The sequence below is a fragment of the Hibiscus syriacus genome, unplaced genomic scaffold, assembly GCF_006381635.1.
Source record: "Hibiscus syriacus cultivar Baekdansim isolate YM2019G1 unplaced genomic scaffold, ASM638163v2 tig00111008_pilon, whole genome shotgun sequence".
NCBI lineage: Eukaryota > Viridiplantae > Streptophyta > Magnoliopsida > Malvales > Malvaceae > Hibiscus > Hibiscus syriacus.
The window spans coordinates 2386004-2413914 of record NW_024062951.1 but is presented as its reverse complement, the minus strand read 5'-3'; the positions used below and the strand labels follow the sequence as shown (position 1 = coordinate 2413914).

Genomic DNA, 27911 nt, shown 5'->3' with positions numbered 1-27911 from the left:
GCACCAGTAGGGGTATGAGCGTTTATTGTCAATTGATTGAGAGTCTTTGATTGCTTTGTAATTACTCCAGATGTATATTAAAAATTAATTTCCGTAGAAAAATAGATTAAATGTATTATTCTAATTAAACAAAGAACGCATAATCATAGGGGTAAACTGGTAACTGTTTAACGACTGACCAAAAATATTTTTTTTTCCTCTTAATTTTGACGTTTGTCCGTATACGGGGAGAAGGACAATGCATTGTATTTGATGATTTTTCACGATATTCAAATTTGGCACAAATCTCTGAACTGAAGGATATGTCTGTTCTTCTTGTTATAAGATATATAAAACTTCCAATAACTTTGTTTGATCAATGATTAATGAACTAAACTTTTGGTATTGTTATTATTCCAAAACGTTATAGGACTATGTTCCTGGTATGCATTTTGCTACAGTTTCCAACCAACGACAGAACATGATCAGAACGAGAAAACATTGTATTAAAGAAGAACAAAAACACACCTAAAGTTTAAACTTAACATATGGACAACCATATCATTGGCCTTGTAATATAGTCCAATCTTCTAGTTGATATTTCTGCAATCCAGCCTGACCTCTCCATTGGTACCAGTCAAGGGTTATGTTTCCCACCTTTATCATGGCCTTAGCAAAGCTAGCAAAAAACTGACTTTGGCTTCTTGTGAACCTATTGACAATGGCCACAGTCTCAGCCCCATTAGTGGAGAACAGTTCTTGATCGGATTGAAGGAGTCCCTTGCGGTTTTGAAGGTTCAAAAAGTACTTGTTGTCAAAGCTAAGGGAAGTTTGTTCGTCAAGATCGATCAAACTCGTGACATCTCCACCTTTAGGACATTGTTATTGAAGTGCTTTCGCGTACGTGGCGTTGAGGGTCGGGTCGACTTCGCCAGATACGTTATTGAAATTGTAGAGGCGGTCCATGAAAGCAGCGTATTGTGCCCTTCCAAATGTGTGAACACCTGAGAAGTATCCGGAATGAAAAATCGTTGACCCAAATTTTATCTGATGTAACTTTATTGGTGGAAGAATTACCAGACAAAGTGACAAGATCAGTGGAATCAAGTCCAACGCTCTCGAATCTGGCAGCAATATTGGCAAGGCTATCATGTTGAGTTGGGATGCCTCCAATTCCTTCAAGGTGTGCAATCCGACTATCCATTCTTCCTAGTGGGAATTTCCATGATTGACCTTCAACCTGCACACCAAACATCCGCTTTAACATTGTTCTAACACTAATTTGGAAGGAATACAAAAGATTAGAAGCATTAATTGGTAATGGAAAATAATACCAAGGTAACAGAAATTGAGCAAAGGGCCAAAATATCGGCACAGGAGACAACACGAGGAGAAGCTTTCTCTAACGCTGTTTTGATATCATCGATAACGACATATCCATCGGTTGAAAGGTTTGGAGTGGCAGTTTTTTCACCGTCCGTACCATTCAGCAGTAGTGAGGCATCGCAACCCTGTATGCGTGCATATTAATGTGGCTATAGGCATGTTACGTACGTTTCGGTATCAACGAGGAGCAAAAATTGTTGTGTTAGTTTTTGGCAAAAATTGGTCAAATCCTACATTGGAAATTAACAAAGGATGGAATTCTTAGCCTATAAATAGAACATTTTGGTTAAATGTTATCAATCACCCAAGTGGTGTATTAGTATTAGCTATATAATAGAGAATTTAAAGGGAAATTCTTTTGGGGTGTACTTTAGCTTTTGGGCATGTGTGAGAGTTAAATATTTGTAGTGTGGTTGTATAATTTTCCACATAGTAAATATTTTTTTCTTTAGTTGTCTTTTGACAACGCCTGTGGTTTTTCTCCATTTGAGAGTTTTCCACGTTAAATTATTGTGTTTTTCTCACTTTTATTTTTCAAGTATTTTTGTTAATGTTGTAATCTAAAGGGATTGTTTGATTACAAGGGTCTATTTTCCCAACAATTGGTATCAGAGCCAATGGTTTGGTAAAAGATAAACTTTAAGGCGGTGTAGGAATTTCTTTAAATTCTTAGTATGCTCTGTGGTTGCGGCTTGTCCGATCTTCTACATCAGAAAGATTTTTTAGAAATTGTTGTGGTTCAACTGGAGGTCCTTTAAATACATTATTGTGTTTATTGAGTGTGGTATTGTGTAAGTAAGTGCAACCAAGAAAGTTTTGTCACAAAGGCTTTAATCGCCTAAGGAGGTTGAGACTTAAGTGGTACTATTTGTGTCCCCCCAATTTCCTGGAAACTTTCTTAGTGCATTTTGTAGACAATTGTTCACTCATTATTCAAGTGTGAGATCACACATTGTTGAGCAAAAATGAGTATCAGATTTGATATTGAGAAATTTAATGGGAGAATTAATTTTGGGTTGTGGCAAGTACAAGTCAAGGATATACTAATCCAGTCTGGATTGTATAAGGCCTTAAAGGGAAAGCCAGCTTCTTTGTCCGAAGGAAAGGAACCAGATAAACCTAGTGACAACAGTGGAGACAAGGGAAAATCCAAGATGAGTGAAGAAGAATGGGAGGAGTTATGAGAGCAGCAAGTCATTCGTCTCTGTCTAGCCAAAATGTTCTTGCTAATGTTGCTAGATGGTCATCAACAAAGGATCTTTGGGAAAAGCTTGTGGAAATGTACCAAGTAAAAGTCTTTCAATAGTTATATTTGAAGGAGAAATTTCACAAATTACAAATGGAAGAAGGTACAAAAAATTCTGACCACTTAGTGCACTCAATGGGATTTTCTGAACTGGAATCTATTGGAGTGGAGATGATGAAGATAAAGCATTGAGACTTATTTGGTCTCTTCCATCTTCCTATGAGCACATGCAAACCGTTTTAATGTACGAGAAAGAGAATGAATTTTTCAGAAATGACAAGTAAGCTGATTTCGGAAGAAATAAGGCTGAAAAATGGAGAGAACAAATCTTCTGAAAGTGGAGCATTGTCGGTTTGTGGAAATAGGAAGATGTATAAAGGCTCCAAGGGAAAATTATCTGCTGGGGATGTGGGCAACCTGGACATCTAAAGAAGGATTGCAAAAACGGTGGAGCTAATTCGGCTAATGGCTCCAAGTGATGCTACTAATGTAGTCGTCTTGAAAATGAAGGCGATGAATTTGCTTTGTAAAGAAAGATATATATCCTCATGGCATGATAGCTACCAATTGAGTTGCCATGGAAAATGATGTATGAAAAGGTAGCATGTCCACATTTACACATGGGCATTGCTTGACAGTTGATGCAAGGTGTGTTGTGGAATTGATGTCGATGGCTAATGAACTTCCTAGAAAGTCAACATTGGAAGTTGCACCATAACTTATTAGCAGTTTTCGACATGAACAGGTCGTAAAAATTCTTGGAGTTAGTGAATTCCAAGTGTGTATACTCTTATGGTGGAGTATGACAATTCTTGTTTTTAGAATTGTGACTATCATAGCTGATGGTGTTATTGAGGTAGCTGTTGTTTTTTATGGTGAAGAATTGTATGCAATTTTTGCCAAGGTAGAGATTTGTTAGTTTTTGGCAAAAATTGGCCAAATCCCACATTTAAAATTAACAAAGGATGGAAAAATTCTTTTTAGCCTATAAATAGAACATTTCTCTTTGGTTAAATGTATGTCAATCACCAAAATACAAGTGGTGTACTAGAAAGCTATTAGCTATACTAGTAGAGAATTTAAAGGGAAATTCTCTTGGGGTACTTTAGCTTTTGGGCATGTGAGAGTTAAATATTGTAGTGTGGTTGCAATAATTTTCCACATAGTAAATATTTTTTTTTCTTGGTTGTCTTTTGACAACGCTGTGGTTTTTCTCCATTTGGGATTTTCCACGTTAATTATTGTGTTTTTCTCTCTTTTATTTTTCAAGTATTTTTGTTAATATTGTGATCTAAAGAGATTGTTGGATTACAAGGGGTGTAACAACCCGAATATTTACAAAATAAATTTAATTGAAATTGGACGTTAATTGTGAAAATTGGTGAAATTTAATGACTGAACTAAAATTTATGAAAGTTTATAGGCCATTTTATAAGTTGAAGGAAATTCAGGGACCAAGCCCTGAATTCCTCCAAGTGTCGGCAGGCTTATAATTTAAGCGTGGTTTCTGATTGTAAATAAGAAAACACAATTGAGAATTTGCTCAATTTTCTTCTCTCGTACCCTTACTTCCAAGCCCGATTCCGACGCCGTTCGACGTCCAATCGTAAAATTGAAACCACCGTTGTATTCATCATCAAGCGAGGAACAAACCATTCAAATTAATTGAAGTGAAACGCTGCCAAACGTCTGGAATTTTCAGTCAAAGCATCGTCGTTTTTTTTAGCTCTATCGCCGGGAAAAACTTAAATTCACCCGATCGTTGTTCCGTTTACGACACCTCCTGCATCGTGTTCCTTGTGTCATTGCGAGTCCGCCGGTGTCAACCTTGTTCGCCGTCGACGGCGGCGTGAGGAGGTGGAGCAGTCAAAGATTCGGCCGAGTTGAAATACGAGCTCTCCGTCGTTCAAAAATTTGAACCGATCGTTGTAAGTATCTCGAAATCGCTCAAATAATTTTTAGAAATTTTTCCTGGAATTTTCCGACACCATGGCACTGTTCACGCGCCGCACGCGCCGCCGCAGGGAGAGTGAACTGCATGAAAACCGGTTTGACCAGTTTTGAACCGGTTTGACCAGTTCGAACCGGTTTGACCGGTCTGAACCGATTTGACCGGTCTGAACTGGGTTGACCTGACCCGACTGTTGACCCGACCCGACCGTTGACCCGACCCGACCGTTGACCGTTGACCGTGACCGTTGACTTTCTTTGACTAAAAACTTAAAATGGCTTTGACCGACCCTTAAAACGACCGTAAATCTTTTCCGAGTATACCTATCCTGATAGTTTTCGACGTGCCAAATCCATTTCCACAGTGTTTCGCCAAATTCAAACCTGAAGGTCTCCAAATATACGGTCAAAGTGGTTGACTTTGACTTTGACCAAGAATCTGAATTTTCGAAAAGTCATACTTTATATTTTTCGACGTCCTGATTCTGTTTCCGCAATCCGTTTGGCCAAATTCAGACTCGAAATACCCAAATTGATAGTCAAACTCGAAAAATGCTTATATACTTAAGAAGACTAGCTTTGAACATTAAATAGGATTTGGGACTGATAGATTATTATTGTTTGAAGGTACAAGAGACTCTCCGGATCGTTCGACAGCTCGACCCAGCTCTTCTAGATCAGTTAAACCACGTGTGCCAGTATTCACCCGTTCGAAAATTGTAGCAGAGCGTGGTGAAACCAGCAATCAGTAATTTGCTATTTGAACCTATTATCGAGGTGTGTTCCCTACTTATTATTGAACTGTTTTATTGGTTTTAATATGTGGTACACCGAATTCATTGGCTATTGTTTTATGGATGCACCAATTTAATGTGACAATTTATGGAATATGGCTGCTATCAATTTTGTTTTGAAATGGTATATGATTACCATGTTTTTGGATTTATGGAATTTATGTCACGGTGCAATTGAATTTTGGAATTAAAATACGATGGAATAGCTCTGATCAAGCTAACTGGGCCTAATGTGACTTGAGGGCCCCAAGATGTTTCATTAGGTTGGCTTCCTTGCTGTGTGCTTAGGGTAAGCTATATGGACTTATTGACTTGGGCTTAAGGATACAAGCTTCAGAGCCTATCATTAAGTCGGCTTCTTTTTGCTATGTGCATTAAAGTAAGCTATATGGAAAATAATTTTGGGAACTACTGATGGTGTACCAGAAAAGGGTTTAAACTATGATTTTCAAAAGTTAAACTCTTTTACGAATTTGTGAGATTACTGGACTATGATTTGTACCTATGGTGATTTTTGGAAATGTTGGGACACACTGAGCCTAGCTCACCTTTTGAAAATGTTTTCCCCTTTCAGATACTGTTGGTTAGATACCTTGGTTCGAGCACTTGGAGGTCAACATATCTTGAAGTAAATCAAATTGTAAAGTTTTTTTATCTGGCAAGTTGACTTTATTTTGGTGACATGGACCTTATTTTAAAATATCGGATTTATAATGATAACTCTTTTGCTAATACTGCTCGGTTTATTGTGATATTGAATTTGAAGACAAGTTTTAAATTAAATTATTATTTATTGGTACTATATTTACGAGTTGGATTTTGATAGTATAATTTGTTTATAATTTCATGTTATTTATAATGTGATTTTATATTGATGGAATAACGGTTTCGAAAAATGTCTTTAATAATCATAAGTGATCCACTAGACTTAGTCGAAACGCATAGGTCGGTTTAGGGGGTTACATTTATTGGTATCAGCGCTTTTGGTTTTTAACCCTCGGACTGTGTATGAGTCCACATTGAAAATACAGTTTTGAAATATTTACAAAACGAGTTACTAAGGCCATGTCACAAAGTTATTAAGATTTTAACTATGTTCGAGACTCCAAGTGCTTATCTAACCTTAAGTTTATCTTCTGTAGTAATCTCGAGATCTACCAAATGAGTGCTAGACGTGGTCGTCGAACTAGTCGTGGACGAGGTCGAGTAGCTAGATTTGCAGATCCGATTGAGAGATACGAGTAGATCCCCCACCTCTAATAGGTGATCCTGCTCCTACGACACCAACGAATATGCCACCTACCGATGGTATTGGCATGACTACACCGATCATAGGAGCGACCGATATTGAGTCAGAGTCTACTGGAATTGCATTGGATGAGAATTTTAGTAGACAGTTTCTGCAGTTAATACAGGGAGCAGTTAGAGCTACTGGTGTTGTATCTGAGGTTCCTATTTCACAGACGTTGATTGCCAATGGAGTTAGAACTTTTGGGGACAGATTGGTGGAGCTCCTACTGAAGCTGAGGATTGGCTCCAGGATACAGAGAGACGCATGGTCAGTTGGGTTTGGACTCAACTAAGAGATATATGGGGCTGTAGCAATGTTAGATGGTAATGCCTACACTTGGTGGGAGTCAGTGACCAGTATGTTCCTACCGATCGTTTGACCTGGAATTTCTTTAAGGATTGCTTTCTGAGTCGTTTTCTGGGAGAGTGCTACTTAGCTCAGAGATGACAACAGTTTCAAGACCTGGTTCAGGGAGACATGACTGTTTCTGAATATGAGATCGAGTTCCTGAAATTGCTGAAGTATGGATTCAGTATGGTACCTACGGAGAGAGATCGATGTCGTAAATTTGCCCTTGGACTCATATACGAGCTGCGTAGGCAAGTTGTAACCCATCAGGATGAGATATTGATGTACTGGTGGGCAGAGCCAAAGATGCGGAAGAGGTGGAGGTTTTAGCTTCTGGTAGAGAGCGTGTTGATCAAGATTGATCTAAGAAATTTTCAGGCCCGATGGAGTCATCAGCACAGTCCGGAAAGAGGACTCGTACTTCAGCCCTCAGAGAAGCAATACACGTTTCAGGCCTGCAACATCCTCACCTTTAGCTGTCAGTCGAGGCGGTTCCTCGTCGTATTATAATGGGCCCCTTTATGAGTATTGTGGTAAACAGCACTCAGGAGAGTGTCGTAAGAAGATGAGTCTTTGCTATCAGTGTGGATCTAGTGGTCATTATCGGAGGGATTGTCCTCAGTTAGTTTCGTTTGAGCAGACCACTACCCAAACTCATGTGCGTTCGCAGACTACAGTACAGACCCCAATTAGAGATCGTAGTCAAGGAAAGACTCGAGGATCAGCGTCCAGGACAGACAGTAGCCCGACCTCAGCAAATAGAGGGCCAACAGCTTCTGAGGCTAGACAGCCAGCTTTGGTTTATGCAACTAGACGTCGTGATGACAGAGATGAGCCTGAGGTTATTGCAGGTACATTTACTATTATTCTACCCTATACTTTGCATTATTGGACAATGGTTCCACTCACTCTATGTATCGAGCTCAGTATCTCGAAACCTTCAGATTCCGATCGAGAACACTGAAAATACTGTTACAGTTACAAGTCCAGTAGGACAAGCGGTATTAGTGAATAAAGTATTCCGGCGTTGTCCTCTCGAGGTTCAGGGAGAAATTTTTCTCGCTGATCTTATGGAGCTTCCTTTAGAGGAGTTCGATCTCTTGGAATGGATTGGTTGAATAAACACAAGGTAAAGCTGGATTGCGAATACAAGCGGCTACTCTGAAGACTTCAGATGGTCGGACTGTTGTGTTAATTGGTGAACGGCGTGGTTATCTCTCCAATATAGTTTCAGCGATGGAAATTGATCGTATGATCCGGAAGGGATATGAGACCTTCATTGCTTGTATTTTGAACACCAAGGGTGCATTGTCCACGATCGAGGAGATTCGTACAGTTAGCGAGTTTCCTAATGTTTTTTCGGAGGAGTTGCCTGGGTTACCTCCTGATAGAGAGGTAGAGTTCGAGATTGAGACTTATGATGGATCGTCACCTATTTCTATGGCACCTTATCGTATGGCTCCAAGGGAACTTAAAGAGTTGAAAGTCCAATTGCAAGAATTATTCGATCGAGGATTTATCCGACATAGTACTTCACCATGGGGAGCTCCAGTTCTGTTCGTGAAAAAGAAGGATGGGTCGCTAAGATTATGTATTGACTATCGGAAATTGAACAAGATGACGGTCAAGAATAAATACCCTACCCAGGATTGATGATTTATTTGATCAATTGCGAGGAGCTACTATATTCTAAGATTGATCTTCGTTCAGGGTATTATCAATTGAAAGTTAAAGGATCAGATATTGCAAAAAACGGCTATTCGCACTAGATATGGTCATTATGATTCTTAGTGATGCCTTTTGGTTTGACGAACGCTCCTGCAGCTTTCATGGATTTGATGAATCGGGTGTTCCGATATTTGGATCAATTTGTGGTGGTCTTCATTGACGATATTCTGATCTATTCTCGTACTGAGGCAGAGCATGACGAGCATCTGAAGATCGTTCTGCGGACTTTGAGAGAGCATCGTCTATATGCCAAACTAAGCAAGTGTGAATTTTGGCTTCAAGAAGTGTCGTTTCTGGGGCATATTATTTCTGCGCGAGGTGTTCAGGTTGATCCCAGCAAGATAGAGGCTATTATGAATTGGAAACGACTTAAGAACGTATCTGAGATCCGCAGTTTCTTGGGCTTGGCTGGTTATTATCGACGTTTTGTTGAGGGCTTCTCGATCATTGCTTCTCCTTTGACAAAGTTGTTAAGGAAGAATGTGCCGTTTGACTGGGGCGAGGCACAACAGGAGCTTTGAGAAATTAAGGCGGTTTTGACTCAAGCACCGGTGTTGATTCAACCAGAGTCCGGGAAGGATTTTACAGTGTATAGTGATGCCTCACACTCAGGACTTGGCTGTGTTTTAATGCAGGAAGGTAAAGTGGTGGCTTATGCATCCCGTCAGCTGCGACCTCATGAGTGTAATTATCCTACTCACGATTTGGAGTTAGCAGCAGTGATTTTTGCCTTGAAGATTTGGAGACACTATCTTTATGGAGAGAAGTGTTATATTTTCACGGATCATAAGAGCTTAAAGTATCTCCTGACCCAGAAGGAGCTTAATTTGAGACAACGGCGCTGGCTAGAGCTTCTGAAGGATTATGATTGTGTGATGATTATCACCCTGGTAAAGCTAACATTGTAGCGGATGCTTTGAGTCGAAAGACGGTATCGGAGTTGAGATCTTTAATGGCCAGGATGAATTTATATGATGATGGCACTTTGTTAGCAGAATTGCAAGTTAAGCCGACCTTGGTTGATGAGATCAAGGCTAAGCAGCCCTTTGATAGCTCCTTGCTTCCCATCTTTGAGCAAGTAGAGCAGGGACAAGCTCAGATTACGCCCTTGACCGGGATGAAGTTCTATGCTTCAAAGGTCGGTATTGTGTGCCTGATGATGCCGAGTTGAGACAGACTATCCTTACTGAGGCTCATAGTAGTCCATATGCTATGCACCCCGGTGGAGATAAGATGTATCGGAATTTGAAAGAGAGGTATCATTGGATCGGCATGAAGAAGGACATCTCAAATTTTGCAGCGAGGTGTTTGACTTGTCAACAAGTTAAGGCAGAACATCAACATCCATCAGGTTTGTTACAGCCTATTAAGATTCCTGAATGGAAATGGGAGCGTATTACTATGGATTTTGTTACTGGCTTGCCTATGACACCTTCGAAAAAAGATTCAGTTTGGGTGATTGTTGACAGACTTACAAAGTCAGCTCACTTTATTCCTGTGCGAGTAAATTATACTTTGGACAAGCTGGCAAGATTGTATATTTCAGAGATTGTCAGATTGCATGGTGTTCCATTGTCTATTATTTCTGATCGAGATCCGAGATTTACTTCGAGATTTTGGAAGGCGCTACATACGGCTTTGGGAACAAGATTGGATTATAGCACATCCTTTCACCCACAAACTGATGGTCAATCTGAGAGAGTGATTCAGATACTTGAGGATATGTTGCGGGGTTGCGTAATCGATTTTCATGGTAGCTGGGAGAAATTTTTGCCTTTGGCTGAATTTGCTTACAATAACAGTTATCAGACCAGCATTCGTATGACACCCTATGAAGCACTCTATGGGCGTAAATGTCGCACTCCGATCTGTTGGACTGAGTTGCGAGATAGGAAAACGTTGGGACCTGAGTTAGTGCGAGAGACGGAGGACACAGTCAGATTGATACGTGACCGTTTGAAAGAGGCATTTGATAGGCAGAAGTCTTATGCAGATCAGAGAAGGAAAGATATACAATTTGAGGTTGGTGATCAGGTCTTCTTAAAAGTTTCACCGTGGAAGAAAGTATTGAGATTCGGGCGTAAGGGTAAATTGAGTCCAATTTATTGGGCCGTATCGTATTCTGAAGAAAGTTGGACCTGTTGCTTATCAGCTTGAGTTGCCTTCCCACCTCAGTCGTATTCATGATTTTTCATGTGTCTATGTTAAGGCGATACCGTCCAGATCCAGGTCACATTATTCAAGTTGAAGAAGTAGAGCTGAGACCGGATTTGTCATATGAGGAGGAGCCCATTCAGATTTTAGAAAGAGATGAAAGAGTTCTTCGGAATAGGCGAATTCCAATGGTCAAAGTTCAGTGGAGTAATCGAGGCCCCTCAGAAGCTACTTGGGAGACATTGGAGTCATGGAGGCTCAGTTTCCTCAACTATTCTCATAAGGTAAATTTCGAGGACGAAATTTCTTGTAGGGGGGAGAATTGTAACAACCCGAATATTTACAAAAATATTTAATTGAAATTGGACGTTAATTGTGAAAATTGGTGAAATTTAATGACTGAACTAAAATTTATGAAAAGTTATAGGCCATTTTATAAGTTGAAGGAAATTCAGGGACCAAGCCCTGAATTCCTCCAAGGAGTGTCGGCAGGCTTATAATTTAAGCGTGGTTTCTGATTGTAAATCAGAAAACACAATTGAGAATTTGCTCAATTTTCCTTCTCTCGTACCCTTACTTCCAAGCCCGATTCCGACGCCGTTCGACGTCCAATCGTAAATTGAAACCACCGTTGTGTTCATCAAGCGAGGAACAAACCCTTCAAATTAATTGAAGTGAAACGCTGCCAAACGTCGGGAATTTTCAGTCAAAGCATCGTCGTTTTTTTTAGCTCTATCACCGGGAAAAACTTAAATTCACCGCCGATCGTTGTTCCGTTTACGACACCTCCTGCACCATCGTGTTCCTTGTGTCGTTGCGAGTCCGCCGGTGTCAACCTTGTTCGCCGTCGACGGCGGCGCGTGAGGAGGTGGAGCAGTCAAAGATTCGGCCGAGTTGAAATACGAGCTCTCCGTCGTTCAAAAATTTGAACCGATCGTTGTAAGTATCTCGAAATCGCTCAAAATAATTTTTAGAAATTTTTCCGGGAATTTTCCGACACCGTGGCAATTTTCACGCGCCGCCGCAGGGAGAGTGAACTGCTGGAAAACCGGTTTGACCAGTTTTGAACCGGTTTGACCAGTTCGAATCGGGTTTGACCGGTCTGAACCGGTTTGACCGGTCTGAACCGGGTTGACCCGACCCGACTGTTGACCCGACCCGACCGTTGACCCGACCCGACCGTTGACCGTTGACCGTGACCGTTGACCGTGACCGTTGACTTTCTTTGACTAAAACTTAAAATGGCTTTGACCGACCCTTAAACGACCGTAAATCTTTTCCGAGTATACCTATCCTGATAGTTTTCGACGTGCCAAATCCATTTCCGCAGTCCGTTTTGAACAATTAAATAGGATTTGGGACTGATAGATTATTATTGTTTGAAGGTACAAGAGACTCTCCGGATCGTTCGACAGCTCGACCCAGCTCTTCTAGATCAGTTAAACCACGTGTGCCAGTATTCACCCGTTCGAAAATTGTAGCAGAGCGTGGTGAAACCAGCAATCAGTAAATTTGCTATTTGAACCTATTATCGAGGTGTGTTCCCTACTTATTATTGAACTGTTTTATTGGTTTTAATATGTGGTACACCGAATTCATTGGCTATTGTTTTATGGATGCACTAATTTAATGTGACAATTTATGGAATATGTCTGCTATCTAATTTTTGTTTTGAAATGGTATATGATTACCATGTTTTTGGATTTATGGAATTTATGTCACGGTGCAATTGAATTTTGGAATTGAAATACGATGGAATAGCTCTGATCAAGCTAACTGGGCCTAATGTGACTCTTGAGGGCCCAAGATGTTTCATTAGGTCGGCTTTCCTTTGCTGTGCTTAGGGTAAGCTATATGGACTTATTGACTTGGGCTTAAGGATACAAGCTTCGAGCCTATCCTTAAGTCGGCTTTCTTTTGCTATGTGCATAAAGTAAGCTATATGGAAAATAATTTGGGAACTACTGATGGTGTACCAGAAAGGGTTTAAACTATGATTTTCAAAAAGTTAAACTCTTTTACGAATTTGTGAGATTACTGGACTATGATTTGTACCTATGGTGATTTATGGAAATGTTGGGACACACTGAGCCTAGCTCACCTTTTGAAAATGTTTCCCTTTCAGATACTGTTGGTTAGATACCTTGGTTCGAGCACTTGGAGGATCAACATATCTCTTGAAGTAAATCAAATTGTAAAGTTTTTTTTATCTGGCAAGTTGACTTTTTTGACATGGACCTTATTTTAAAATATCGGATTTTATAATGATAACTCTTTTGCTAATACTGCTCGGTTTATTGTGATATTGAATTTGAAGACAAGTTTTAAATTAAATATTATTTATTGGTACTATATTTACGAGTTGGATTTTGATAGTTAATTTGTTTATAATTTCATGTTATTTATAATGTGATTTTATTGATGGAATAACGGTTTCGAAAAATGTCTTTAATAATCATAATGTGATCCACTAGACTTAGTCGAAACGCATAGGTCGGGTTTAGGGGGTTACAAGGGGTCTATTTTCCCAACAGTTACGTTAACGAAACAATCATGAAATTGAAGTCGAACGATCTTGGGAAATATCCAAATGTCATTTCCTTCAGCTTGCTGCAGCACACTACGAACAATATTGGAAATATTTGGACATGTTTTGGCATAGAATGTTGGACTAAGTTGAGAATGGGATCCCCCGAGCATCATTGCAGCAGCTAGCAGAAAAAGGGTGGTAATGGTTTGAAACCCAGACATTTTCTTTGATGGGTTAATGATTTTGAAAGGAAAATGAGATACTGAAGAGACCCTATAGAAGATCCCTTATATAGAGGGATTGCCATAGCTGGGGGTTACAACTTGCAGATTTGAGCATTATCTGCACGGGGGATTGACTTTCAGTGTGAATCACTTATTATTTTCATCACTTTATCAATAAAGCAGGCGCGTTATTCTGATCCAAGTTCTTGACTTGAAGATCTGAAGCAAATCCTTTTTTTTTTAGAGTGACGAGCCGAATAGGGATTCAAATCTTCCAAGATTCCTTTTATATACTTTGTAATCATGTTGTTAATTAGTGAATTATAGTTCCAACCTGGAAGTCATTATCATCATTTAAATACATTCTAATTCAATGCACGTTGTTTTAGCTAGGCATGCAGCTGGTTTAAGAATTCATGCACCGTATCAGTTATGTTTTCTGTGAAATGCGATGTGACATATCGAATTGATTGATTAATTCGTGGAGATGCAGTTAACCCATTCAAGCAAATTATATGCAATGTTTCTTCACCATATTTTGGCTCCTGGTCAGTATGCTTTTATCTCCCAAAATCATGGTTTTGGCTTAGCTAAAAGGGATTTATGTATTACATATATATATTTCACTATAAATGTTCTACCTCATTAAAAATTAATACAAAAGTAATTAAATATTATAATAATGAAATAAATTAGTAATAAGTCAACTACATAAATGTGTATAGAATAAATAATTAAATATAAGTTCATAATACATATCATTCTTGCCTTAAATAAATAAAACGACAGACTGTGGGGGGCTTTTTATTAAAAAGTCGCATTCAAACTAAATATTATAATGGAATGTTTGTGAAAGTGGAAGACTTGAAGCTGATATGGAGAGTTGAGAAGCTACACGGTGGCTTCCCACTTAAGATTCATTGCTGCAAAAAATTGACCAATAATTTGGCGTCCTTTTTCCAGCTGACGTGGAATTTGTAGAACTATATCTTGTTATCATGCATATACTGTACTACTACTGTATGTGAAAAAGGTTGCATGTTCCTTCTAGGTCAAACCAAAAAATTATTACTATCGTTTGTTATTCTAAACAACACCACATGTATATTTACATATTAGCATGAATTAAATAACTTTAATAACAAAGGGGTTTACTATTATTTCGAAATTTTGAGTTTAAACGCTCCATATGCAAGAGTATGAATATTTATTGTCAAATAGTTAAAAGATCAAGAGAAAAACATTTTCATTTTTTATTTCTTCATTTTCTCTTATATATATGAGTTTTATTGTAAATCTTTGCATTTATTATTGTGAGGTTAAATCTTTGTAAATACCTATCTAGAGAGATCTTTTTTTTACACATAGTAAACCTTGTAAAAAGGAGAAAAATTCTAGTTTAACCTTTAGAAAAACTTGAGAATTATAAATGTTGCACCTTATCCTTGAAAGATAAGAAAAAAATTAATGAATTTATTAGAAATCTTTATTGGTTAAGGGATTTGTTAGTTTCTACCGAGGTTTTGAGTTTGAGCACCGCATATACAGGAGTATAAATATTCATTGTCAAAAAATTACAAATTTATGAACATATAATATTGTATTCACCTCATATAAGATATCTAACAAATCATTCTTGCTGGAGAAGAAAAAAAAAAGAAATGCATGCATGCGACACACACTGTAAGGAAGCACAATGTTGCAAGAAAAAACATATTACTCTTGTATATTAACACGGGCACTTAAGCCAAGTTTATATAGGTACACATACAACAATAACTGCTCATAACAGATTGTAAACAAACTCTAAACAACCTGCTAACTAGCAAACATATTCTAAACCACCTGCTAACTATTCTTCAACTTCCTCAACTGCACTACCACCTACACTGCTAATATTCTCCCTGCTTTCTTTTCATGCTCTTCTATCAAATGAAAACACCTGAACGTTAGATCGAAACTGTTCAAATAAAGATTTGGACAATGGTTTAGTAAGCCCGTTTGTAACCTGATGGCTTGCTGGATCATAGTTCACAACCACTTGTTTGGCAGCAATCTCTCTCTCACAAAATGCACATCAAGCATGTTTAGCCTGCATGACATCTTACTACTTATGACCCAAACCACTGTTTACACCAGATACTGGCACTCCTTATTTCACCACTCCCATGTCTGAAAGAAGTTCATCAATCCAGGTCACCTCAGCTGCTACATCTGCCACGCTGCGATACTCAGCTTCCATCGTGGACCTTGAGACTGTTTCTGCTTCTTAGACGTCCAGAACACAAGATTATCTTCCAAGAATACACAATGTCCTAAATTGACTTCCTATCATCACGATTACCTCCCCAATCTGCATCAGCAACGCCACTATCTTCACATTCACTCCCATACGGGGCTATCACAAGTCATACTCAAGTGTTCCTGCAAGATACCGAAGGATTCTCTTAACAACAACCAAGTGACCCTGTCGTGGTGCATGCATATACTGAGCTACTTGGTTCACACTATAGGTGATATCAGGCTGAGTATGACACGCATATAGCAACGTTCCAACAATGCTACGATACTCCCTTGCATTTTCCAGCAGTTCACCAACATCAGACTGTAGTTTACTCAACACCATAGGTGTAACCACCGAGCCAGCTTTATCCATACATGTCCTTGGTAGCAACTCAAGGATGTACTTACGTTGACTGAGTATTACTGAACCTTCACACCTCTCAACCACAATGCCAATGAAGTAACCAAGTTCACCCAAATCTTTTAAGGCAAAAACTAGACCTAATTGTTACACCACATCATCAATTTCTGCATTCGAGCTACCAATGACAACAATGTCATATACATACACAAACATATATGTGTAAACCCCACTATTGTTACAAACAAACAACGACGTGTTAGCCCTAGACTCAGTGAATCCAAGCTGAAGCAAACACTGTTTCAATCTTGCTTGCCAGTTTCTAGGCGCTTGTCGAAGCCCATACAGTGCTTTATTCAATTTGCAAACAAGTTGGCTGCCATCATCAACATACTGCTCAAAACCTAGTGGTTGTTGTATGTAAACATCTTCATGCAGCTCACCATGCAAGAACGCATTATTTATATCAACTTGACGCAACTACCACCGCCTCGCTACAGCTAATGATAACATCACATAAATCATAGAAAACTTAATTACTGGGCTAAACGTTTCAGTAAAATCCTGCCCAGGCACTTGTGAATAGCCCTTTGTAACCAACCTAGCTTTGTATCTCTGAATTGATCCATCTAGATTAGTCTTTAGCTTGAACAACCATTTACACCCCACAATTGATCTACCAGGTGACAGCTTCATCACAGTCCATGTACAATTGCTCTACAGAGCATCAAATTCAGCATATACTGCTGTTTTCCAGTTGGCAGACTTTAACTCATCATAGACATTGGTTGGTTCCACTGTTTTTGGAGCCATCACGTACACCTTAGGTCAAAACACACCATACTTGCTCCTCGTGAGCATAGAGTGGGTATTTCCAGGAGGTACACTAGGCACTGATGATTCTTGAACAACATCAACATCATCATTGGAAAGCAAGGTATCTTGCACAGCATCACCATTTTGTATATTATCAGCAGTACTGTGTTTGTAACACCCCCAACCCGTACCCGGCCCGAATACGAGTCTGAGATGTCACATTGACTTTTCAAACTTTGAATCTTGACAAAATTCAAAGAAAATTTAAATATTTCATAAAATCAAAGCGGTTTAATTACATAAATTGACCAGAATAACCACAATCAATCAGAGCATAGTTAACTCAATCAATTAGTACATGCCAATTGTATTCAAAATAACCAAACACATTTAAATCATCTATTTTCTGATCTGAAATTTTGTAAGGGAGATGCTGACATGTCTTGCTCTTATTCGCTTATCTTCTCGCTTCTGTAACCTATGTGTGAAACAATCACACGCTAAGTCTATGACTTAGTGAGCATAAACAACTGACTATAGCATATCATAACTAATTCCTATTATGATTTCATGTAATCATGATAATCCATAAAATGCATCCAAATATATATATATATATATATATATATCAGGTACATACATATTGCTTCACAAATAAATACCCATATCATCATATAATTCAAGTAACATATTTCCTAACCCAAAACATATAAAGAGTATGCTCTTACACCTATTCTTCTTAACTAAGCTATGTACACATCACCATCATATCACCTATATCATTTCACCATAAAGATTATAAACAAGGAACATAATATCATACAAGGTTCTTTTATATCATCTTCTTTATTAGCCCATGTACACATATGAGAACTATATATATGTGAGTCTATAGAGGTTGTGCACTAATGCTATCACCACAGCTCGTATAAATGCATTGGAGTGTCATGTAGAATTACACCAAAGTGTCGTGTAGAAATGCACCATAGTGCCATATAAGATGTCCCTATAGACCACGTAGAATATTCCTTAAGAATCATATACATATGCCAAGGACCAAATATATGTCTCAAAAGACCTCATACATGTTCCAAAGAATACATATATGTCCCGAAGGACCGCGTAGACCCTCGACTCTTGGCATGCCAACTATACCCTAGCTCTCATGACACATATCATGGCATTATCTTTTATCTTCTTCTTTTTTCCATATTCATGTAAACATATCACTTATTCATATAAACTCGTAGCTTCATTTACATATACATGTAATCACGTAGTTCATGTAAATTCTCATATCATTTCGTATTCATATATCTCATAGCATATAACATTTCTCATGTGTTCCTATAAACATGTCATACATATCAGACATGTTTACACAACTCATTTCTATATAACTTACATGAATCTATATTATTTTTCATATACTCATATACTCATATAATATAATATTTCATATAACCTCATATATCACATCACATAGATATATACTCCAATACTCATAGTTACATATCACTTAAATTATTCGTATTTACATAATTCATGGTCATATAACTTCTATCACCAAGTCACTTATCTCTTATTCTCATATGTTCATATTTATCATATAACACATAAGATTTATTGCATATTTATATCGCATTCCTACATCACTAATTCCTAATATAATTTATATCGTATCATCTATCTTATTCTTTATTTCTTAGTATGCACTTACATTACATAACCTATATTATACCTATATATATATATATATATATATATATATATATATATATATTTATTACACATGGATCATTATCATACCTAAATCATAAAACACTCAATTATTCCTCATTAAGATATATATATTCATATAATCTCATATTATCCTAAGTAAATACTTATCTTATGGTTTGGTATCATCATTTATACTCAATTTCATTCACTAATATATTATTCTCATATTACTCTATAGTCTAATCTTATTTAACTCATCACCTTTCTCATGTAGTCATATAATCTATTATATTGATTCCTATAATTGATCACGTATACTATGTAACATATATGGTCACCTATCACATAACCTATTTCACATTCCCATGTAATCATATGATCATTTATATTAATTCCTATAATTTATCACATATATTCACACAAATCATTTAATACATATTGTAATATATACACATATACTCAAATCAAATATGCATATGATCATAATTCATGCATTCTAATATAGGAAATAGACTCGTCGCAAGTCTTATTTCCATTAAATATCATAAACTAACTTGTATACACTCACATTGGCCTCACTAAGTTCTAATCTTAACTTGATGTCATCTCGTAACTTGTTCGTGCTCGATATCTACATGTTTATACATGATACATATCAGTATTCCATGGATATACTCTATCTATCATTTCTTAGATCAAAAGAAATGTCTATTTCAATTTCCCTTTGAAGTGCATCGATGCATTATACAGTGTATCGATGCATCCCTTAACATGTGCATCGATGCACTCCTTATGCATCGATGCATTAATTGCATTCGATGTTTCCATTTTTAAGGGTGCATCGATGCACTTTTTGTGCATCGATACACACTAAACAATTTCTGAAATTTTACCCTTGATGCATCGGTACACATTGAATGTGCATCGATGCACATAGCCCAGAACTGTCATTTTAGCACGAAAATCATCAACTCTTCCCTTAATTCTTCTATTTTAAGCCCCTATTATGTCATTAAACTCAACTATCATTACTTGAACCAACTTATATCCATATAAATCATCTTTAACCTCAAAATCCTATCTTTCTTATGAAATTCAAGAATCATACTCAATTTCTAACATGTTCCAAATTCCATTTTATTACTTCATATCTCTTAATTAGATTGATGACAAGTCAAATTTAACTTCCAATTCAAGTTATAAACTCTATTCCAAGATTTTTTCCAAGAACCTCAAATCTTTAATCCCTCCTAACTCCATCATACTTTGATTTTAAGATAACTTAAGCTTTCATTAAGCTTAGTTATCATCTAATAATCAAAAACCAATCTTAAATTTAACCAAAAACCCAATAATCAGAAAACTCACCTTTGACACTTAGTTTTCACGCGTGAAAGAAGAAGAAATATGAAGAGAACTCTGGAACTTCTTTTCTCTCTTCCCACATGATTTCATAATCTTATAAGGGAAAATAAAAATATTCCTTATCAAATGACCATTTTGCCCTTTACTTAATATAATAATTACTAATAACTTTTATGATTTATTTCCAAATAAATCATTGAACTAATTCATTATTCTAATCTAATCACCAAATTCTGAAACTTTACAATTTGATCACTAACCCGGTATTGAGGATGTTACAGTGTTCTTGCGATTGAGATTGATTTTCAGAAGCTAACCATTCATTAAAGTTTCCTGAAGTGGCAGACTCACTTTCTCTAGGTGAAATCCCTCCTGAGACCTCCTGCACAGCACCAGACAGACTATCAACAGTTTCCATAGCCTCTGTTACTGCTCTTTAACTGCTGTACATCAGTCACAATCTCCAGATCACCTGATTCTAATTTGGCTACCTCATCCGCACTTGTAGACGGTTTATTAGATAGCCCTTCAAACGGGAATACAGTCTCATTAAAGACTACATGTCTGGAGATATAGATCCTCCCATTCGACGCAAGGCACAAGTAGCCTTTGTATTGTGAACTATACCCCAAGAAGGTACATGTTTGAGACCGAAACTCAAGTTTGTGAGTTTGAAAAGGCCTCAAATGAGGAAAGCATTTACAACCAAACACTTTCATCAAATTATAGTCTGGTTTCTTACCAAGCAGCTTCTCATAGGGAGACACACCATCTAACACTTTCGTTGGCAACCGGTTAATGGAATACACAACAGTCATGGCAGCATAAAACCAGTATTGCACAAGCATAGAAGCTTGTGTTAATAACACGAAGGCCAATTCCACGATGTGTCTGTACTTCCTCTCTACAATTCCATTTTGCTCAGAAGTGTGTGGACATGAAAGTCTATGCTCAATCCCTTCTTGTAGCAAGACCCGAGATAAACTCCTGTACTCTCATCCCCAATCACTTTGGATTGATTTGATTACAACACCAAATTGATTCAGCACTAGCTTCTAAAATAACCGAAACACCAAGACAACTTGAGCTTTGTTTTGCAGAAAGTAAATCCATGTATGTCTCGAGTAAACATCAACAAATGTTAAATAATATTTAAAACCTTTGGACGCAACATGTGCTGGTCCCCAAAGATCAGTCAACACTAATTCAAAAGGTTGTTTATAAACAGTGGTAGAAGGAGGAAATGGCAGCTTGTGACTTTTTCCAACACAACAAGCATCACATGTTTCATTTATATTGGAGGGAAAAGATACATCAACTGCTTTACATGCTTTTATTACATTATTATAACTGGCATGCGCTAATCTCCTATGCCAAAGGTGATACAAGCTAGAACTACTACCATTAGCAACATTAATTCAGGCTTTATCACAAGCACTTGATGAGCCAGCCCCCGAAAACACATACAGATCATCTTTCACTTTCCTTGTCAGCAACACCTCACCCGTAGAGCTATCCCGAACTTGACATCCATGCGCATGGAATTCAAAGTACACCTTATTATCCCTAGCACACTTTAAAACCGAGAGCAAATTGTTTGTTACACCAGGTACATAAAAGAGATCATTCAAAAGTAACTGTCGAGATGATGATGACAAAACAACACTACCAATCATATTAACTCCTAACGACATTTCATTACCCACAACAAGCTTACCTGGGCCAGAGTGCTCAGCTCGTTGAGTGACATTCTTAGATTCGGGTGTAACATGATGTGTAGCACCCAAATCAACCACCCATTGATTCAAACCAGTTGCTAATTCAGCACGAGCAGAGGATGATTCATCTACCTGAGCTACTCCACGCATCTTAGAGTGATAGCAATCACAGTTCGAGTTTTCCACAGCAGTGAAGTTTATATTTGTTGCTTCCTGCTTAGCTCGAAATTGACTTGTATCAACATCTACACTAGTGAAGGTTTCACCAAACCTATGCCAGAACCGATTGACAAGGTGTCCAACATTGCCACAAAGTTGACACTGTACACGTGGTCGTCCTCGACCACGCCTTGCCGAACGGCCACCAGACTGAAACCTGTATGTTGAATTGCGATTGACACCACCAACATTATTCATCGTGCCATGAGCAACATGAGCATTTGCAATGACATTTTCTTCTTGGTCAATAAACCCAGCCAATTGGGTTTCAGCATCAACTAACATGGTGTACACTCTATCAAGAGGAAGAGACACACTACTGGACGTTATAACCGCCATGAATGGTTGATAATCTCTTGGTAATCCTTTAAGGATGTTGGTAATGTGTTCTATAACAGGAACTGGACTGCCATAGGATGCCAAGGCATCGCATACTTCCTTAACTCGGGTAAGGTAAACCCTCTTGCTATCCTCCCCCTTTCGAAGAGACTGTAACTTGTAGTGTAAGTTCATAACCGACGTCGTGGATCGATTAGCAAAGAACTACAAGACAGTACTCCATACTGCAGTAGTTGTTTCTGCACCAACGAACTGAGGTAGCAGATGGGCGTTAATGGTGGACAAAAGCCAGGAGGCCACATCACTGTCTTGAGCGACAAAGTCACCATAAGCCTCTTTAGCAACTCACACACCATGTTCATTAGTGACCATCACCGGTGGAGCTCGCATCGTACCAGTCAACAGCCTTTCAAGACGATGACTCCTCAAGGTAAGAAGAACTTGTTGCTTCCATAGCAAAAAATTTGTCTCATCAAGAACCACATTCACTTTCTTCTTTGTGAACACTTTACAACTCCTTGATGCAATCCTTAGCCAAAGAACAAAGACCTTCACGCAAACACCAACACCAGCTACGCAGTAGCAACTTCACCAGGATGAATGGCGATTGATACCATGTAAGGAAGCACATTATATTGCAAGAAAACGTATTACTCTTGTATATTAACACATGCACTTAAGCCAAGTTTATATAGGTACACATACAACAATAACTGCTCATAACAGATTGTAAACAAACTCTAAACAACCTCCTAACTAGCAAACATATTCTAAACCACCTGCTAACTATTCTTCAACTTCCTCAACTGCACAACCACCTACACTGATAATACACACTATACTCTTTAGAAGTTTAAATGGATATCTATAAAACTAATTTGACTTAATAAGTAGTGGCTTGGAGAAAAATAAAATAAAGAAAAAGTTAAATATAATTTATCTTACTTTGTTTTATAATTTTCGTTTTCTAAAAGGTCATGTATGTAATTTTATCATTTTGGATAGGACACCTACCAAGTTCCCTAGTTTTGCCCATGGTGCTGAGAAGGGACGGGCACCTGAATTTGATAGGTTTTGACCTAATCCTATCTAATTGAGTCAATTTTAAAAAAAAAATTAATTCGGATCGAGTTGAATTTTTTAGAGGTTACGTTTGGCTCGGGATGAGTTTGGATTTAGAGTGAAAAAATATCCTACTCGACCCAAAAAAATAAAATTTTATCTTATCTATTTAGGGATAATTGCAATAATACTCATCTATATATTATTGAATAAAAATAATATTTATTAATAAATATATTATTTTGGGTCGGGTCGGATCGAATTCGAGTTTTATCTCAAGGGTCGGGTTCGAATTGGGTAAAGGGTGTATATTTTTCGGGTCGGATCGGATTAACCGAAAGCCCGACCCAACCCGATCCCTGCCCATCCTATTGCTAAGTTAGATAATGCATAGTTTTCTTTTTGCTCCAGGACATTAAATACTAAAAGTTTGAATACTAAAGAAGAAGAATACAAGAGGAATCACGAATGCATTCCTAGTGTAGGTCACCAATCCTCTAAAATAGTAGATGTTTCTGTTCCCATATATGCGACTACTCTATTACAATCTCTCTAGTACTCCATTATCCTTTCAAGCAATTAAGAGAAATCAATAATGGAGATTATTAGTATTGTCTTGCGCATGCAATTATGCCCTTGATTCCCAGACCCCTTGCGCAGATTCTAGAAAATAGTAACTCAACACTCACCAATCTTTCAAAATTCCCCAAAATTTAGCTTGGTCCCCTTTGACAAGAAATAATTCAATGTCATTATGCATCCCAAGTAGCATGATTTCATGGCTGGAATCACGAAAATAGGTCCACTATATATATGGGTAATATTGACAGACAAATTGAGCTCTACAGTCTAGTCCTTTATAGCAGAACAACGATACCATATGTTTCGTCTCGCCCCTTTCATGATACACATATAATTCAAATCGTCCCCATTCAACAATTCGCTAACCTTAAATTCTAAGAATCCTATGTTACTCGGACTCAAGCGTAGTAGCAGACACATGTGTCTAATACTTGAGTTTTTCCATGCATTTGGAGAGCTACATTTCCCTATCTATGTCCAGAAATATGTCTGAAACGGGTGCTGGACACAACTACATTTGAAAATGAAGATTTGGAGCAACCAATCATTATCATGCATGCCATTATGATTCTCCTTATCCCCACTTGCGTCAACGGCCCCTCTCTCCAAGTCTTCTGCAATTATATTACATTTCCTGCAGCGTGGCTGCATGCACATTTCTCTTACATATTTCAACACCATTATAAATTCTAATACTTTAAATACATCATGACAAAAAGCTTAAACGATTCAGTTATATCAAACTAAAAGAATTGGGATTCAATCCCAACTTTCAGCATAGTGAAAGGGCCAAAACCATTGTTTTACCATTATTATTCATTTAGAACGAATAATGAACAAAAAATTTGCTATTATTCCAAAACGTCATAGGACTATGTTCATTGCATGCATTTTGCTATAATTACCAGCCAAAGACAGAACATGGATCAGAACGAGTAAGCACTGTATTAAAGAAGAAAAGAAACACACCCAAAGTTTAAACTTAATTTGTAACATATGGACAACCATATCATTAGCCTCTTAATAAACTCCAATCTTCTAGTTGATCTTTCTGCAATCCAGCCTGACCTCTCCATTGGTACCAGTCAAGGGGCTTATGTTTCCCATCTTTATCATGGCCTTAGCAAAGCTAGTAAAGAACTGGCTTTGGCTTCTTGCGAACCTGTTGACAATGGCCACAGTCTCAGCCCCATTAGTGGAGAACAGCTCTTGATCTGATTGAAGGAGTCCCATGCGGTTCTGAAGGTTCAAAAAGTACTTGTTGTCAAAGCTAAGAGAAGTTTGTTCGTCAAGATCGATCAAACTCGTGACATCTCCGCCTTTAGGACATCGTTGTTGAAGTGCTTTCGCGTACGTGGCGTTGAGGGTCGGGTCGACTTTGCCGGATACGTTATTGAAATTGTAGAGGCGGTCCATGAAAGCAGCGCATTGTGCCCTTCCAAATGTGTGAACACCTGAGAAGTAACCAGTATGAAAAAATCGTATTGACCCAAATTTTGATCCGATGTAACTTTATTGGTGGAAGAATTACCAGACAAAGCAACAAGATCGGTGGAATCAAGTCCAACGCTCTTGAATCTGGCTGCAGTATTGGCAAGGTTGTCATGTTGAGATGGGATGCCTCCGATTCCATCACGGTGTGCCGTCCGACTATCCCTTCTTCCTAGTGGGACTTGCCATGATGGACCTCTACCCTGCAGACCAAACATTCGCTTTAACATTATTGTTCTACTACTAACTTGGAAGTAATACAAAAGATTTGAAGCATTAATTGGTAATGGAAAATAATACCAAGGTAACAGAAATTTGAGCAGCAAGGGCCAAAATATCGGCACAGGAGACAACACGAGGACAAGCTTTCTCTAACGCTGTTTTGATATCATCGATAACTGCATATCCATCGGTTGAAAGGTTGGGGGTGGCAGTTTTTTCACTGTCCGTACCATTCAGCAATAGTGAAGCATCGCAACCCTGCATGCGTACGTATATTAATGTTAGTGGCTATAGGTATGTATACGTACGTTTCGGTATCAATGAGGAGCAAAAATTGTTGTTACATTAACGAAACAATCATGAAATTGAAGGCGAACAATCTTTGGAAATATCCAAATGTCATTTCCTTCAGCTTGTTGCAGCACACTACGAACAATACTGGAAACATTTGGGCAGGTTTTGGCATAGAAAGTGGGACTAAGTTGAGCATGGGATCCCCCGAGCATCGTTGCGGCAGCTAGCAGAAAAAGAGTGGTAATCATTTGAAACCCACACATTTCTTTTTCTTCGACGAGTTAATGATTTTGAATGGAAAATGAGATACTGAAGAGACCCTATAGAAGATCCCTTATATAGAGGGATTGCCAAAGCTGGGGTTTGCAACTTGCAGATTTGAGCATTATCTTCAAGGGGATTGACTTTCAGTGTGAATCACTTATTATTATTATTATTCTTTCATCTGTTCATCAATAATGCAGACGCGTTATTCTGATCTAATTTTGGATGCTTGACTTACAAATGAACTGCACATCCTTTTATCAATAATCCTAGATTCTTTTTATACTGTCCAATCATGTTTGTCAATTAATTATAGTTCCAACCTGGAAGCCATTAGTATCAAGTATTCAAATACATTCTAATTCGATGCACGTTGTTTTAGCTAGGCATGCAGCGTAATGCCATGTGATAATGCATCAATATTTTTATGCCGCATTAAACCAAAAGCTACATGAGTTTATCGGTAGCTGTGCATACATATCAAATTGCTTGCATTATTCTTTGAGATGCAGTTAACCCATTCAAATAAATTATAAACAATGTTTCATTACCATGGTTTCTAATCATTATTTTTTTATAAATTCTAAATTTAATCCTAATCTTATTTAGAGTGAGAGAAAAAATAGATTTAATCCTAATATTATTTAGAGGGAGAGAAAAAATAGATTTTAGATTAAAAAAGAGGAATGCTCCTAATGAATTTAGAACCCATAACATAAGAAAATATAAAAGAACAAAAATAATAACTTGATCATCGACTAAATATATTATTATTTTTTGTACTCGAAGAAATTTTAAAGTTTTATATCGCAAAATCATGGTTGGCTAAGCTAAAAGTGATGTATATATTTCACTATAAATATTAAGACATTGATGTTGTATCTAATATTGACCTCATTAAAACTCTTAATACAGATAAATATAATGAATAAATTATTAATAAGTCAAAGATATGAATGTGTTTATAATTGATAAATAAATATAAATTCATAATATAATCAATAGGGTTAATTCAAGTGATAAACAATTTGATATCATTTAAGTATATCTTGAGTTTGTATCCTTATATATGTAAAAATATCTCCGTTATTACTTGAGAGACTCATCTGCTAAAATTAAATGTACAATACATATCAATTTAAATTAATCATAACAAAATCTCAAAGAACGGAAAGACAACCAAAAGAATATATATATATATATATATATATCTCGCGTTCTTACGTTTTTTTAATAAATAAAACGACAAACTTGGGTGGGGGGTTTATATAAAAAAAATTGCACTCAACCAATATTATAATTGAATGTTTGAGAAAGTGTAAGACTTGGACCATATTAAGATTCCATAACCGCACTCCTTAATATCACCTCGATCCATCCCTACATGTATTATATGTAAACAAGGTTACCTAATCTTTTAGATCAAACCAAAAATATTATTATAACATATTATTTTAAACACCGCCATATGTACTTGTGTGTGTGTATATATATATATATTCGAGAAAATAACCTCAGTGACCAAAAATATCTTATAATATAT

The 27911-nt window shown here is 37.5% G+C and overlaps 1 protein-coding gene, 1 long non-coding RNA gene and 1 pseudogene across 2 annotated transcripts; 1 reads left to right on the top strand and 2 right to left on the bottom strand.

Annotated features, from left to right (window-relative positions):
- Nucleotides 1–505: 505 nt before the first annotated feature.
- Nucleotides 506–13642, bottom strand: LOC120149676 (annotated as a pseudogene).
- On the top strand, nt 877–13070 carry LOC120149677. Its single transcript, XR_005518483.1, has 3 exons — nt 877–1009; nt 8764–8768; nt 13060–13070. It is a non-coding gene; the product is annotated as an uncharacterized LOC120149677 (long non-coding RNA).
- Nucleotides 13643–25017: 11375 nt separating the features above from the next.
- Nucleotides 25018–26406, bottom strand: LOC120149631 (peroxidase A2-like). The gene is made up of 5 exons (XM_039162365.1): nt 26155–26406; nt 25889–26068; nt 25629–25791; nt 25127–25551; nt 25018–25078 (listed from the first exon to the last, which is right to left on the bottom strand). The coding sequence occupies exons 1-4, from the start codon at nt 26365–26367 to the stop codon at nt 25136–25138; spliced, it is 972 nt and encodes a 323-aa protein (XP_039018296.1). The 5' UTR covers nt 26368–26406; the 3' UTR covers nt 25018–25078; nt 25127–25135.
- Nucleotides 26407–27911: the final 1505 nt, after the last annotated feature.

What these genes read in the sequence shown, in the direction of transcription:
- LOC120149631 (XM_039162365.1), bottom strand. Translation starts at nt 26,367, where the DNA reads ATGTGTGGGTTTCAAATGATTACCACTCTTTTTCTGCTAGCTGCCGCA. An exon ending in TTCATGATTGTTTCGTTAAT is followed by an intron (nt 26,069 to 26,154) that starts GTAACAACAATT and finishes GTACGCATGCAG; the next exon opens with GGTTGCGATGCTTCACTATT. An exon ending in CGATCTTGTTGCTTTGTCTG is followed by an intron (nt 25,552 to 25,628) that starts GTAATTCTTCCA and finishes GTTACTTCTCAG; the next exon opens with GTGTTCACACATTTGGAAGG.